This window comes from Abramis brama, assembly GCF_963993115.1.
Source record: "Abramis brama genome assembly, chromosome: 16".
Taxonomy (NCBI): domain Eukaryota; kingdom Metazoa; phylum Chordata; class Actinopteri; order Cypriniformes; family Leuciscidae; genus Abramis; species Abramis brama.
The window spans coordinates 13,764,175-13,780,624 of record NC_139978.1 but is presented as its reverse complement, the minus strand read 5'-3'; the positions used below and the strand labels follow the sequence as shown (position 1 = coordinate 13,780,624).

At 36.4% G+C, this 16,450-nt stretch overlaps 2 protein-coding genes across 6 annotated transcripts in view; both read left to right on the top strand.

Annotated features, from left to right (window-relative positions):
- magixb (MAGI family member, X-linked b) overlaps positions 1-5,763 on the top strand; it is a gene marked incomplete at its 5' end in the record, with an annotated part of 102,460 nt that extends 96,697 nt beyond the window's left edge. Inside the window, one exon of the mRNA XM_084138654.1 lies at positions 1,683-5,763. Coding sequence (XP_083994780.1) covers positions 1,683-2,746 — 1,064 coding nt within the window. The 3' untranslated portion in view covers positions 2,747-5,763. The remainder of the gene's footprint in view (positions 1-1,682) is intronic.
- A 953-nt stretch (positions 5,764-6,716) lies between these two features.
- iqsec2b (IQ motif and Sec7 domain ArfGEF 2b) overlaps positions 6,717-16,450 on the top strand; it is an 80,578-nt gene continuing 70,844 nt past the window's right edge. For all 5 annotated transcript variants that reach the window (XM_084087651.1, XM_084087650.1, XM_084087654.1 and 2 more), the window contains exons 1-2: positions 6,717-7,064; positions 7,356-8,430. In XM_084087651.1, the coding sequence (XP_083943777.1) occupies positions 7,985-8,430 (446 nt within the window). In that variant the 5' untranslated portion in view covers positions 6,717-7,064; positions 7,356-7,984. The remainder of the gene's footprint in view (positions 7,065-7,355; positions 8,431-16,450) is intronic.

The following is a 16,450-nucleotide window of genomic DNA, read 5'->3' as shown; positions in this document are numbered from 1 at the left end:
ATGACCAACTCCAAGCTGGGCGAACCGTGTTTCTATGTGATTGGAAGGACAGAAAATACGCGGTTGGTAGCTGTTCCTGTTAGTCCTCCATTTTACTGTTTCTCTACATCTGTCTCATATTTCTCTGTCGTCTAAACGTCTTTGACCGTGTTTCCCGGTCTCCCTGTCATATGTTAATAATACATCAAAAGTCACTGTGATGTCAACCTGTTTGTGATTCAGTATGACAGATGAGGTAATGATTTAAAAACAGCTGTAATGTTTGTTGGTAATTCCAGAGGAAGCTAATTAACTTGCATTATATCATTCTAAGGTTGTCAAGAGATAAAAAAAAATCCAATTGATTGCATGATTGCATCATATGGCTGTCAATCATTTAAAATTCAATAATCAAATTAATTATATGCTTATAAACTAACCAAATGAACATAAGTAAGATACATTACATTATTTTGACAGCCAATTAAAGCATGCAAAAATATGCATAGCATTTAGAGGGTACTTCAAGCTTCAGTTGCTCCAATGGGAGGAAAATTCCTCATTACAGAATTTTTGGGTCAGGGAGCATCATTAAAATGTTGTTCATTCATTCCCAGTGCATTCAGCTCCTTGTTTAATGAGAGAAAACAAAACATGTTACAGAGATGTCTTTTGACTCTGCAGAAGCCCTTAGTTGGCCCTCTCGTTACCATTTAAACCATCAATGGTGTGTTGCGCTTTTATTTCATCCCTTTAATGATAATTCAGTTCTGCCACACAAAGACTGCAAATGGCTTCTTTATTGTTAAATCATCTAATTTGGAACAGTCATTAAAATGCATTTAGCTCTTATATATTCTATTAGCCAATTATGTTAGACATTTTGGTTATGAAATATTCCTGCTAAGATTCTGATTATTCCGAGTGTTGAGAAAGTGATTTAAACTGCAGGAAACCAAATGAATATCACCCCCCATTTAAGAAATAAAAACATTGTTCTTTATTGTTCTTATTTGTTCGTATTGTTCGTGATAATTCCGTTAACCTTTAACATCCATGGACTCTTTCCATTTTTTTTTTTTTTTTTTTGTAAAGTTGTTCCTCACACTAAAGGTGTGGTGAAAGGTTGAAAGTTTCTGTGTGTCCTTTGGAATCTGTATTTTTAAGAATGATGTTGCCTTTGCCAATTATTTTGTTATTTGATTTTATTGTAATTATAAACATGATTTAGGTTTTGTTGTATTATTTAATAGTGAAGTTATGTCATGCAATAACAGAGTTATTGCATATAATTAATTGGATCGTTATTAGCATATCAAACAGACTCTTTTGCATTTCAAAAGCTTCTTAGCTTTTAGTTTTAATGAGTCAGCCGCAGCTTTAAAAGTGAAGCACACGGCACATTCAGAATGACCTCAAAGTCCTCGCTGAAGAGGGTGACAAAAGATCCGAGCGAAACACTTGAAGTGTTCCGGAACATTCGTTGTGATTGGTTTTCATAACTGTCTAAACCGTAATTCACTTTCCATTTTACTTGAACAAGAGTTACTGAAATATTTCTCCACACAAATATCTTGCCTGCAACAGAAGCACTGAACACTTTTTAACAATGTTTGTTGTAATAATGTTACATAATCAGGTGAGTAAATTCTTACAATGTTCATTTTTCCTCTTTTCTCTCCACCATTACGTCTCACTCTCAGACCCTGATGCCGTCAGAGCCGTCTCCTCCTCACCCCAGGCCCTGCAGTCGGGTTTGGCTTCAGTAACCCGTCGCCGTGCTCGACAGGATGCCAAATCCAGCGTTCAAAAACCAGGGAAGACCAACCGAGGGCGGAGAGTACGAAGGGAAGGTGACGGAGGAGACCGTGAAAGCCCTGACAGTCTCGAGGGCAGGGGGCGAAGGTCGAGAGACAAAAGGTCACAGAGCTTGCCTAGAAACACACTTAGAGGGCATAGTGAAGAACACTTGGAGGGAAGTGTTGAAAGAAATGGGAGAAAGAAGGAAAAAGGTAACGAGAGAAGGGAAGACAGGTCAGGACGGAGCAAGAGCGAAGAGAGGGTGAGACGGGTGGAGAGAACGAGTGAAGGGGACGAGAGCAAGAACAAACAAACCATCAATAAACAGAGACTTCCTGAGCCTAAACTGCAGTGGGAGGAAGATGAGGAGGATGAAGAGTGTGAGAGGGAGAGAGAAAGGCTGAAAGACAAAGAATGGGAGGAGGAGGAGGAGGAGGAGGAAGAGGAGGAGGAGGAGGAGGAGAGGAAATCAAAGAGCGACAGGGAATGGGAAAGAGAAATAATGGTGAATAAGGAAGGGCTTGAGTGGGAGCTGAACAAAAAAACTGAACGAGGGATTCCAGGCGAATTGAACGGAGAGCAAGAAATTAGTTTTCATAAGCGCCTGCGTTATTTGGGCGTCCGTGTGCTACCTTCAGACATTCAGCCCCACACATTTCGACCCTTATCTGGCCTCTCACCGGAAGGGCCAGCAGGGGACGCTGAGTTCAATCGGGCCCCGTTCTCTTTCCTCACGTCTGGGCCGTCCGACGACACAGAGTCCGAGTCAGGAGCCAGTGTGTCTGAGTGTAGCATGTCTGCGGCCAGTATCTCTGGTCTCTCTGTGTATCTGGATAACTCAAAAACTACACAAAGGGCCCCGGGCCCCCCACTTCCAGGCCCCTGGCTAAAACCCAGCTCAAAGAGAATCATTAGAGAGGCTGAAAGGATACGAATGGTAGGGAAAGGTAGAGGAACTGAAACATGATTTATGATCTCTTTTACTGTTGCTCATACTTGTGTTTAAAGTCGCGATGAAACGGAAGTGATCTTTTTCTTTGGTATTGTGACGTACATCTAAAAATCTAAACAGATTATGGAAAAGAAAAAAAATGAAGGCCAATCAATTTTAGATTGGATGGAGGCAGATCTGAATGCAAGCTTGCAGTCGATTTTAAGAAAGCAGAGAGGTAAACTAAATGATTGAGGAAATCATACGTTACATGAGAGAAGTCTATCGTTTCACCGAAAGAGCGAGTTAGGACATTTTAATAAAAGAAATGATGAGGTGTAAAAAATTTAAAACAATAAACATGCATGGATGAATGGTTCGCGCTAAATTTAGTAGAGCTGTTCTGTTCCTTTTCTAAGTAATAAAAAATCTCTTTCGATCTGGCCATTAAGCAGTTTACATACATTTACATTTATTCATTTAGCAGGTGCTTTAATCCAAGGTGACTTAAAAATAAGGAAAATAACAAGTAATTTGTGCCATGCAGCAATATTCATCGTACACAATAGCAAGTTGCCAAGTTTAAAAGATAAGGACGTTTTTGAGCATCTTAGTAACCACCTAGCAACCATCTACAACAACCTAGCATCATGGTGACGAGTTTTGCCCAGGCAAATACCACTTCATTAATTTTATTATTATATTTTATGTTTTTTTTTTTCTCTGCTCGTTTAAGTAATTTTTGAACACTCCCACTCCGGTTCGCTCTCTCAAGCCTTTCTCTCTTCCTCTCTTCCACTTTGTCCTCCATAAAGAAGGTCTGCCGTGATCAACACAACATCTTTTACTTTTCTGCCAGACTGTTACAGTATGTTGACTTCGTATGCAACAAGATGATCATGCTTATGGCCAAATATTCTTCTTATCTTTAATGTTAGCTTGAGTCCAGTTCTTACCTTTTGCACAGCTGTTTTTCCTCTTCTGTACCACTGTGTGAACTCTCTTTAACAATGCTCCTTATAAACCATGGAAAGATGAGACTGTATGCTCACATTAGCTACAGAGCAAATATTAAATGATGATTGTACACTACCTTTCAAAAGTTTAGGGTCAGTATGTTTTTTTAATAATACTTTTAAAATGACAGTAAAGACGTTTACATACAAAAGATGTCTTTTTGAAGTAAATGCTTTCTATTCATCAAAGAATACGGGGGGAAAATATGTTCGTTTCCTCAAAAATATTAAGCAGCTCAACTGTTTTCAACACTGATAATAATAAGAAATGTTTCTTGAGCAGCAAATCAGCATTAGAAACATTTCTGAAGGATCATGTGACTTTGTGGAGTAATAATGCTGAAAACTCAGCTTTGCCATTTCAAGAAATTATATTTTATAATATATTAAAATAGAGAAAAGTCATTTTAAATTGTAATATGTCTGTTTTCACTGTACTTTTGATCATAGGAAACTTCAAAACATCAAAAGCGTGAAAAAAATCTTACAGACCACAAACTTTTGAACAGTAGTATAGCCTGAGATTTCATGTTTGAAACATTAACTTTGAACAATTTGTGCAACACTGTTGTGCTTACCCCCTTGAAATAAGCATTATTCAGATCTCTGCTAAGTATGACTGCATAATTTAGCGTTCTTGTGAATGGTGTATAAACTTACACAAGAGGCCATATATTTGTCGCACTCCCAAGAGTTTCCCCTGAAACATGTTTTGTTTTTCATGCATTTATACATAAATTATTATTATTGTATTCATCTTGTGCCCTCTGGGTCTCTGACATCTCAGGAAGCATATATATATATATATATATATATAAACTTTTTTTATTTATTAATCCCCCTATACACCCTCAAAATAGCCCTTATTGCCTTTGTAACAAAAGACTCTTCTGCTGACCTTGGTCTCTGTGACCTCGGAAATCTCAATTGAGTTAAATGAAATGTTATGATTCATATATTTTTAAAGGTTTTCATTTCAGAGTCTTTCGTTTATGCCATTTACCAGACAAATAATATATTGCCCTGCTTGACACATTTCCTGCAGCTATTAAAGTATGATTCACACAAATACAAAGATTAACTCTCAGTCCAATGTCCATAAAGAGAATATACAGTATATATGAAAATCATATGAAGTATCTATTTATTTTAAATATAAACAGTAATTGATAAAGGACAAAAATATGCTTTATGAAACGGTCCTCTCACTGCTCTTGGCCGTTTTGACCCTGTCAACCAAAAAGGACTATTGTGCTGAACATTTGTATTGGAAATATACTGTAAGTTGGATGCAATACTGAGTGGTGTTGTGCCAAGCCTGCAAAACCTCTTTATTTTAATGCACCAAGGTCTTTCTCTTTCTCTTTATTGGTGAAAGCTTGCTAGTAAAAGTGAGAGAGAGGATGACTGTATTATGCTCTTGTGAACTGTAGCTTATTAACTGTAGATATACTGATGATATTTTAGCATTTAACCTAAGAACTGTGCCTACTACTTATCAGTTATTTTCCTTGATTCATTTTTTGTGTCATCAAACCCAAATATCACCCAATATTGTTCATTCTGTGTGTCATACTGTCTAGCAGAACCTGTACGCACATTTAAACTATGCATAAGATGTTGCCATTTTAGATCATTGGGACAGCAGTGTATTCTGTGCAGCCCAGCAGGTCTGGGATCAAGTCGAAGTCAGTCTGGTGTTGGTGGTCCATGCATCTTTGAACATATCATAATATTCAGATTATGAGCCAATGCCACATAAGCTTTCACTAACAAGTCCTACGCCTCTATATTTATTACACGTTAAATCCCAAGGGTCCATTTTAGAGTCTCACATTGTCTTTATGTCCATACTAATGTCTATGGCCATATGTACCGATTGTAAATAGATATAAATATAAATATATTATTATAATTATATAGATATACATATAATATTTTGTTTCTATTATGATTATATTGTTATAATCTATTGTAATCCAAATGCAGGTAACAAACTATATAAGAGTTATAATAAACATTAATGTATTTACCTGAGATCAATTGTGGACTGGAGTGTTTTTTTCTCTTTGTGTGTGTGTGTGTGTGTGTAGTGCTCCATGTGGATGTAATTTCTACCCTGAGCAGTAGATGACAGCAAAGTGTATTGAAAAGCACTTTATAACATGAATATAAAAATAACTGGTAATTACTTGACTTTAGTATTTGAGATAACAACCTACATTATTATTTGAAATAATAATGTATTATTATTTATTAATTTATCAGACACTTTATTTGACACTTATTTTACAGCGTCCTTGTTATAAATGTGCTTACTGTAGTAACAACAGTAAATTATGTATAATTACTGTACATGCAAATAACCCTATTACTAACCATGTTGTAAATACATGTTGTTAATTAACTTTATTGATTACTTAAATGTATAATTACAAGGACACCTTAAAAATAAAGAGTAACCAGACATTCTTTTAAATTCTTTACTACTGTACAATATTGCCATGATTAATACAGTTCTATTCATACTGTTCATAATACAATTGAAAAGCGCAATTAACTTACTAACATTTTGTAGCACAATTTTTTACTTAAAGCCAACAAAAACTTAAATCTTCAATTTTATTGGTTTGATTTTTACAGCATATTTTTCCTGATAACATTTTTATCATTTCTATAATTCTCTTTCTTTAAATTTATTTTGTTATTTTATTTTGACAAATGTATTATTTGTCATGACAATAATTGTTGTAACTATGATATTTTTGATAGAGATGTTGTTACTATGGTAATTTCTGTAAGGCTATTAAAATTATTACGTTACATATGTAGCCTAACATGTTTGTATGATTCAAGCTTCATTTGTTGAAATCTCTCTCTCTCTCTCTGTTCTACTGAAAAGATCTTGCGTGGGTTGACTGTGTGACGAGCGCAGGAAAGACTAGTTTAACGCTTCTCTGCTCTTCAGTTGCTACTGGATCTGTCAGGTGAGAAGCGCGCTCACGAACCTGAGCATCCGCGAGATCATCTTCAAAAGCATCAGCGCGCGTCAAGTGACCAAGCGTCGGTTACTTCGGGAAATACAGGAGAACGCGGAACTTTAGCGCAGGTGGTCCTCGGTCACCTCTTAGATTTACGTCTTGGAAAAGTCTGTTTTATGAGAGAAAATACAAAAGCCTTAAGTCTTAAACGACGTTGTTATTCACACACGACGGACGTCGAGGTTAAAATAAACTAACAAGACGCGAAGATTGTAAAAAGAAATCGGAGCGCTCGAGATGCACTGAAAGCTTCCCTTAAAATGGGTTGAAGAAAAGAAAACACCGATAAAGAGAGGTGTAAGTAGGATTTTTTTTAACATGTGGAACCATATATGTAAATTTGATTTTGAAATACATTGACACTATATTGAAGAAGAAGAAGAGGAACGCGCGCTCAGCGCGTGCAAGTGTTTCATACACTTTTAATGTATTTATCTCAAATTCTTCTTCTGCTGCTTTGCATAGAAGCGGTTTACTGTCTTGAGATGTTGGACTTCACATTTATGATTCCGTTTTAGAATTTCACTTGTCTGTTAATGAAGAAAGCCGTTTCTTCACTTATATTTACAGTATGTTTTCTATCTCAAGCTATACAGATCTTAGTGGATTTCAGGGATTAAATTGGTCTATTTTTGCTGCTGTTCCCTATTTTCCACTGTGCTACCTCAGCATGTGGGAGTTGTGTGTAGCACAGCAAATCTCAAGATGACTGGATTTTGGAATGACTGGGTTTGTGGAAACAGTAGAAATGATCTACAGATTTCTTTTGACTCTAATATAAGCATTTATTTACATCACTTATGTTCATGAGTTCATGTCGTCACGTGGACTCAAATGGATCTTTTTGTCTGGAACAGCTACAAGCTGATGCTCAGAACTGTCCATGCCATACCTTTTTTTAGACTTTTCAGCTGAGAGGATGCAAATTGTTGACCTTTGAACTCATTTGCTGAGTGCTGCAGTTACAGGCCATACTTTTTTTTTTCTTTTCTTTTTTTTTACAATTGAAGGATTCATGGATGAACATTAAGATGCAATCGCTGCAAATAACATTGGTGCTGTAAATGTCCTTTGCTGGTGTTTTTCATTTGTTGATTCTCGTTGCAACTTATAGGATAAAAGACAGATCTATCAAGCTTCTACCTTCGGGCTCTTTTGTTTTATCTCCCCCCCACTGAACTTATCAGGTGGGGGGGGGGGAGGGTAAGGCCCAAACTATGGAGTCCAACCCAGACAGCCCAAGTCGGGCTGTGGAGTACCTTCTGGAACTCAATAACATCATCGAGAACCAGGCCAAACTTCTAGAAACTCAACGTAAACGCATCGAGGAGCTCGAGACGCAGCTAGACCAGGTCAACCAGGAGAACCAGGACCTGCGGCAGGACAGGATCCCAGGAACCGAGAACTCGCAGCAGATCCACAACTACAACCAGAGCTCAAAGCCCAGCCAACCATCATCACTACCAAACCACAATGCCGGAGATGTCGTTCAGAACAGCAGCAGTAATATACCCTCATCCACGGTGCCTGGTCCAGCTCGACGGACACACACGAGGCTGACCCGAGGCCTGTCATGTGGGTCAGCTCCTGTTGAGAAAGAGAGAAGCCGACTGGAGCGCAATGACAGCTCTGGGACCAACAACACCTCGACTCTACGGAAACAGTAAGTGCCTCATTCCCTTGTGTTATAAACCTCATGTTATCAGGGGTTGATCTGGGTTATTGGATGTTTGGGCCTTTGTGTTGCCAAAATGGTATTTGTGCTATTTTTGTGGAATGAGAAGTTAATTTAGTGTTGATATGAATTACAAAGTCTGGTCAACAAAAGTGTGTGTGCTTTTGTGCAAGAGATGAAAACTGAAGTCTAAGACTCAGTTAATTCACAAATACATTGAGTTGAGACTCTTAAGGCCTGTTCACACCAAGAGCAATAACTATATTAGTGTCCAAACCAGCGGACGATATATTCTGTTTGTGTTAGTTTTGTCGTCTGCCTCATTAAAAACTTAAGGTCTTTAAAGCAGGATGGATTCTGATTGGCTCTCATTGTTTTTATCATTCATCAGCAGGAAAAAAAAAAAGTTCTGAAAGTGATTCCAAAAATATTGTTTCTCTTAGACTTGAACATAATTTAACCTAGACTTTGACTTCAACATGTCTTTAGGTCTACAAGGAGAAATATTTTTCTAGTATTATATTATATTATATTATATTTTTCATTCCTGTTTTCCACAGGTATAGATATTATGATATGATAGATAGTATATGATTGGTAATACATCATATGCTGTGGCTTAGTGTGAGCAAAAACAAATTGTTTACCACAGTAACCCATTAATTTACTATGGGGAAACATATTCATTTTCTATTAACTAAAAGAAAATATGCCTAAAAAATGTTTTCTTTTTTTCTTTTGATTGGATAATTAATAATAATAATAATAATAATAATTAATATACCAATAACAATAATTGTTATTATTATTATTCACAACAACAATATAATAATAATTATTATTATTATTATTATTATTATTAATAGTATTATTATTATTTCAGATTGAATATATATTTTTTATTCATATAAATATATACTTTCTTTTGAACTATAGTGTGACCTAATGGATGAGAAAATATTTAGACTTTATCTTGAAGACTTGAGATTCAATGGCAGAGACCTGAACATGTTGAGAACGTTTCTTCCATATTTACTTGGTTCTGGGTTTATTTCTGTATATGGATGCAATTGTAAAACACTTTATATAGAAGTGAGGTATACATTTTTGTGTGAAGGGATGTGCTCTGTGTATGTATGTGTTTGACAAAAGCACAATCTGGGTTTCCTTTGGGGTTGAAACATTTTTGTTGAACACCAAGTTCTCCCACTTCTGCTTATTGTGTGCTTATTCTCTTCAGGCTTTATGCTACCGTGTTTTCCCATTTTTAAATAAGAAAACACATGGAGTTTGTTGTTGGTGGGGGAAAGGTTAAGTATTCTGCAGATGTTTTTTTTCTGCATCCTTGTGTGATCCAGGCATCAACAGAAGCAGCAGCTCCAGAGCGTCAGTCTCAGCGTGTGTCTTCCTCTCTGCCTCATTGAGCTCAGCCCTCTATACTCGGCTCATATAATTATGTTTGCTCGCTCATCGCCAGCAGCTGCACAACCCCTGTATTCTCTACTCAAGTATCTTGAGAGCTCTTAGATCTGTTCATCTTCTACCTTTTTCACCCTCGCTCGTCTGAAATTATTGTCTAGAACAATCCATCACTCTCCTTTCACAATGTTGAATCATCGAGTTCAGAACAAGCCAAAATAAAAACACTAAAATAAACCAGGCTGATGGGGAACACGGATTTAATGTTTCTCATAAGTGTTCAGTGTGAAGTTCAAGCTGAGATTTGGTCAGATAATTCTCATCCACTGCCGTCTCTAATTGGAAGCATTTCTACTGGGTTGAAGATGCCTTTGAACGTTAAAAAAAGTGTTTTCCAGCAAGAATTTTTCATTGAACTGTCTGTATACATCTACATTTTTGACATATCGAGGATACATGTCATTAGATGAAATACTCAGTATGAAAAACATGAAAAATGTCTGACAGTCTAACTTAGTTTATTGAAATTGAAATTTGAAACAATTTGTGTCAGTCAACCGGTTAAAAAAAACATTCACTAATTTGATTCATCTCTCAAAATCTTTCCCAGAGGTCCCTGTGTTGACTTTTCTCTTTACTTTTTTATATATAGAAAAGAAAAAAAAAACCTAATAACACTGCTGTTTATCACTGATGTTTTTTTTTATTCATTTTTGTAGATTAAATTTTATGTTGCTTTTGGCTCCAATATGTAGTCCACCCCACTGAACATTACAAACTCATCGTACTCTTGCAAATCGATTCAACTGAATCAAAAGAAAAAGAAAAATTAGCTAGAAAATCAGACAGTATTAGTGAATGCTAATTTTTAATGGCCTAAATACAATTAGCACTTATTGTTTGATCGATTTCCAAACACATATACACTTTCCATCCGTTTTCACGTGTTAGTTTTTTATTCTTACTTTTTGAAAACCAAGGATTTGTTAGCAGTGAGCAGTGGAGGATTCATTTGGTTGGTATTACAAGGAAATGGTATTCATTGACTGACTCTCTCTCTCTCTCTCTCTCTCTCTCTCTCTCTCTGCATCCTCCTCTTCTTTGACTCCCTCCCATGGGGCCGTTAGTCATTAGTAAGGAACACATATTAGTTATTTATGTGGGTGTAAGACTGTGCTGATTGGCTGGGCAGTTTGTTCCAGTACTACAGAGATCATAGCGGAGGCAGCAAATGAAACGCTTCCATTTTTGTCTAGATTTATCCTCTAATTAGCTCCTTCACTATGATTTTAATTTGCTTATGCTCCAGCTTTTACCACAATGACCTCAGATTTATGACCTCACTGGCACTTTTAAGTGCTACTGCACAATATTGTAAAATCAGTTGATAAAGGTGTTATGTGGCATTTTCATTTAGATTATCTTGAGTGCCATAAGAGCAATTTAAAGGTTGATAGGAACACTGTTATTTTGGTATTATTTATATAGCATTATAGTATTTATTAATATTGCAAATTATAGCTTTTATTTTTACAATGTTTTGTAAAAAGACTAGGATTTCTGAAAATATTTTTTAGTAGTTTTAGTTTTAGTAAACACTCTTAGAAAGCCTCTCTTAATTCTCTGGGGAAATATTAAAGTGCCCCTATTATGCTTTTTTGAATATTACCTTTCATGCAATATAGCTGTTTGTGAATGTAAAATGGCTGCATAGTTTTAAAGATCAAAGTGCACAACAAATTAAGTTATTGTCTCCTAAAAGAAAAAAATCGATTCTGAATTGCTGTAACATGCCTAAGCAACAATGTAACAAGTTTGCATAATGCCAGCCTATATGGTCTGCCCACGAACAACGTCTACTTTGACCATCCCTCAAACACTGTAGTTGTAGCTGAGGCCTGGAAGAGTTTGGTTCGTGTTGTCGACATGATGCTGTTTTCAGCACTGCAAATCCACTTTGCATGCATTTCAAAAGAATAAGGACTCGCACTGGAACTGATACAGAAACACCGACACCATCGTTACTGTGTATCAAGCGCTGAGGAAGCCTCCAGAGTTGAAATTCAGATATGGTAATGGGCGTTTAATTTCCGACATGCGCTTTAAGCTGTAGACCAATCACAACAGACTGGGCTGTCTGACCAATCAGAGCAGAGTATGTTTGTGGAAGGAAGGGGTTTTGAGAGACTAAATCTTCAAACTAACAATTTTCAGACCATTTTCAGAGAAATTAGGTAATGTGTAATGAGAAAATTAAAGTGTTTTTTGACCTTGGACATATTTATACATATTGTAGGAGACCTTCAAAAAAAAATTAGGAACCATTAAAATAGCAAAATAAAGGCACTTTAAAAAGAAAGAAAGAAAGAAAGAAAGAGAAAGAAAAAGAAAGAAAGAAGGAAAGAAAGAAATGCCATCATTTACTCATGTTCATGTTGGAACATAAAAGGAGTCCTGAAGAAATGTACTTATTATTATTTTCCATACAACTATAATGAACGGGAGCATTTAAGCTTCACAAAGGATGCAAAAGCATAAAATATCATGAAAAAAATCAATAATAAAGGGGTCTAATTGACTTGTGCCATATTTTCCTAGTCCTCTAAAATAAGCCTTTTTTGTGACAAACAGGCTCATATTAAGGTAATTTATTCACATAATCATCCTCTCCAGTGTCTTTTTAACCTCTGCAACCTTTTCCTGAAATATGATGAACAAGTCATATCGAGGTCTAATTTTATCTTTTTCTTTTTTATGCTTTTTGTTTTTCTTTGTTATTCGAGCTTGACAGACTCGATTTTCGCTCAGTTCCATTATATTGAAAATAAGTTTTTCCCTAATATACAGAAGGAAGTCATACAGGTTTGAAGGGTAAGTAAATGATGACAGAAGAATATTCTGTCCCTTTAATGCATTCAACATCCACTCCAGTTTGAGTTATTTTTAAGAGCACTTTTTTGCCATTAAAGATTTTTTTTTTTTCCGCCAAAGCATGAAGCATGTTATTCCGGACATCATTCTGCTTTCTGAGTCTTGTCTCATCCTCTTTTCACACTCATCTCTCACAATCCCAGCATCCTCTTTTCACTGCTTCAGGTCAGAGGTCATTCTTTATTCATATCTTCTCTCCGCTTTTCCCCCTTCCGTGCTCTTTTCTCCCTCTCTCTTATTCTTTGACTCAGTCTATCCATTTATGGGTTTCATTCGCCTTTGCTTTTTTAAACTCTCTCTCCTGATGTTTTTAGGTGTCCCTCTCTCTCTTTTCATGTGTGCCGCCCTCTCCACCCTCTCTGTGGCCAACAGATGGAGAATCAGTGTGTGTGTTCCACCACTTCTCTTTTAGTGTCGAACATGCTGAGAGAAGGTCTTTCTCTTTCTCTCTCTCTCTGCCGATCTCTCTTTCCTCCTACATCTCCTCCATTTTAGCTCATCTCCATATAGTCTTAGAGTAAATCCTGTATCGGATCACATCTCCATCTTTGCATTGTCCTTTCCCTCTATATCTGTCTGTTGATGATATGGCATTAGGTCAGGGTTATCCAGCGGGTGTTAATTATTGACCCATGTTGTGCTTTTCGAGTGCTTCTGATGGCCCCGGCTGTGTGCCAGCAGTCTGAACTCTGCTGGTTTTGCCCTTTGGAATAGCCTTGAGCATTTGCAGTTAGACAACATGAAAATAAAGTTGACCATGTTTATTTAATAAATATCCCTGCTCTTATTGTAGTTGATTCATCATCATTATTTTCAGAATTATTTATTAACTGTCTCAACCTTTGAAATGGCATTTCTTCTGACATACCTATGGTAAGAAAGTGAAAAGTAATGTGAGCTTATGACATTGCCAGGAATTAATGTAGCTGCAGTTCCCTCAAGAACCCCCGTTTTGGAAACCCTGCCATATCTGATTTGTATCTGAGTTTTTCCCTCAGAATGCTTGATCAAGTTAGTCTCTGTGTCCAGGAATTTTTTTCATTTTTGTATGAAATGCACAGTTTTTTTTTTTTTTTTTTTTTTTCTGAATTAAGGTAGTCTATTCAAACTAGGTCTATTGGAGTCATGATTTATTTTCATTACTTGGGGCTTCCCTCTCCTCATTTGGTTTTCACTCATGTGAAAATGAGTGAATGGAGAAAATGAGTGGATGGTTGGATAAATTTTACATTAAGTTACTGTGGGTCCCACTTTATGTTAGGTGTCTTTATGTTATGTTATGTGCTTACGTAAAAAAAAAAAAAAAAAAGTGTATTAATTATAATGAAAAATTAATTGATAAAAAGGAAAGGTTTAAGGTTGGGTTAAGGGGTAGGGGTAGACATATGGTCAATGGTGTAATTATAGATGTAATTACAGAAATGAATTAGCCCTACTAGGCCTAATCAGCTCAGCTTCTCACGTGTTTGATGAGAAACGTAACAGACTAACATGTGACAAAGCTGAAATGCTTATTTTTTTGTAAAGAAGAACTTGCATGCACTTTTGAAAAGCTTGAAGTTAATGTCATTTCTGCATAGGATGATCATTTTTATTTTACCTTAAAGGTAAATTACATTGACTTAATTTGATTTAAAAAGCACTTGCTGTAGGATCTTTGTTTTACTCGTTGCACTAAACATTATTTGATTTAACATTTTAGAATAATTTATTTGTTTTGGTTTTATTTAGTTTCACTGAATTTGAAAAAACAAACAAATGTTGAATGCTGATTAAATAGCCAAACATCTTTGTTTGGATTGTTGAATGTGTGTTGATTTTGTAGTGAACTATGCAGTTGTTGCCTTTAATTTCACATGGTTACAGTTAATGGGCCCTATCTTGCACCCGACGCACAGCGGACTTTTCCCTCCACAGACGCACGTCTGTAAATTAGGGAATGAAGTTGCGCTCCCGGGGGCGGTTCAGCGAAAAGAGGAGGTGTGTTCCGGCGCAAACGTTCCCTGGTGCTATTTTGCAGTTCCAGAAAACAATTCCGCCACTGACCAGGAAAAACCTAGTCTTAAGTCAGTGGCGCGTTATTCAGATGCTATTTTAAGGGCGCATGCTTGGCCATAATGTAGCGTGTGCACAACGCACAGACGCAGCAGTTGCCATTTTTGCAAACCATACATAATTACAAGGAAAAATATTCCACATTTCCACATGAGGGAAATCATTGTGGTGTCCATGAAGATGTGAAAAAATAGGCATAAATCTAGCTTACACATTTACCCAAATTATTATGCGCCTGTTTAACCTAAGCTTATTTGGGTGGGTTTCAAATCCGCCGTTATAATAGCAATCCACCATGGAACTGAATGTGAGATGACACTCTGATTGGTTTATTTCACGTTACGCCCAAACCACACCTATGAGTAATGTAGCTACTTCAGACCAACCCATTTTAGATTTGCGTCGGGCACAAGAGTCATTTATCCTGCCGGTATAATAGCAACAGCACCCGAGATCCGCCCACAAAGTTACTTGTGTTTCGCGTTTGATACTTGCATTTCAGATTGTTAAAATAGGGCCCAATGTTTTCATTTAAGGCCAGAATTATGTAGTTTCAAGTTCAACCCAATTTAAAAACAAAAGCTAAATGCTGATGCTAAATGTCAGTACCATCTATGTTTGTATTGAATGTGCTTACAGTTACTGCCGTTAATTTCAGATGGTTCAGTTATTGTTTTCAACAGCTAAAAGCCAGTTTGGCCTGTCAAATACAAAATAAACATCTTGTTTATGTATACTTATATTCTCTCTTGTTTGTTGCTTAAAGTAAAAAAAAAACTAAAAAAACTGAAATCGGTATTGGAATCGGCCAGTATGCTTGTAAAAAAACGGTATTGGAATTGGCCATGAAAAATCATGATCGGTGCATCACTACTACAGATTAAATGAAGTACAATGTAAAAATGTGAATGTACACAATTAGTGCATTGTATCAAATGGTTAATTGAAATGTTACTAAATAGTATTCTCCCATTGTTAAACCATGTGACAAGGTCAAAAGTTCAGTGGAAAACAGTGTGGCGCTCTGGGTGATGCTTCATTTCATGTAGTTCAGTGAATGTTGACGTGAGTCATGTGACATTTGCACAACTCAAATTTGCTATTGTTAACAGAACATCAGAGCTTCTAGTTGCAGCAAATGCTGACATTTAGTCAACAATGTTAATGTATTAACATCATAATTTTGTGTTATTTAATTCATTTGTTTTCAAGCCACATGATCACACATTAAGAGGAGCATGTTCACGTAATTATGCCTATCACGGTGCTTCAGGTGTATAAATAGCTGATTATCTCACGTCTACTGCCAGCTCTTGATGCCAACTTCCTATTCAGTCCAACCTCCTGATGCCTTGTTCAGTATTCAACAACAAACCACCTTGACGAACCACAGTGCGATTTACTCTAGTTTGCAGAGCTAAGCCAATCATAACCGAGCTTATTTACAAAAGGTTTACAATTTATTTTAAGGTGTCCTTGTTACAGTGCAGTTATACATTTAAGTACTGAGTATTAATTAACAACATGTACTTACTATCAGGTCAGGCTTAGCTGCAAGTAATTATGCATAATTTGCTTTTATTAGTTTTTACTAGTACATAAG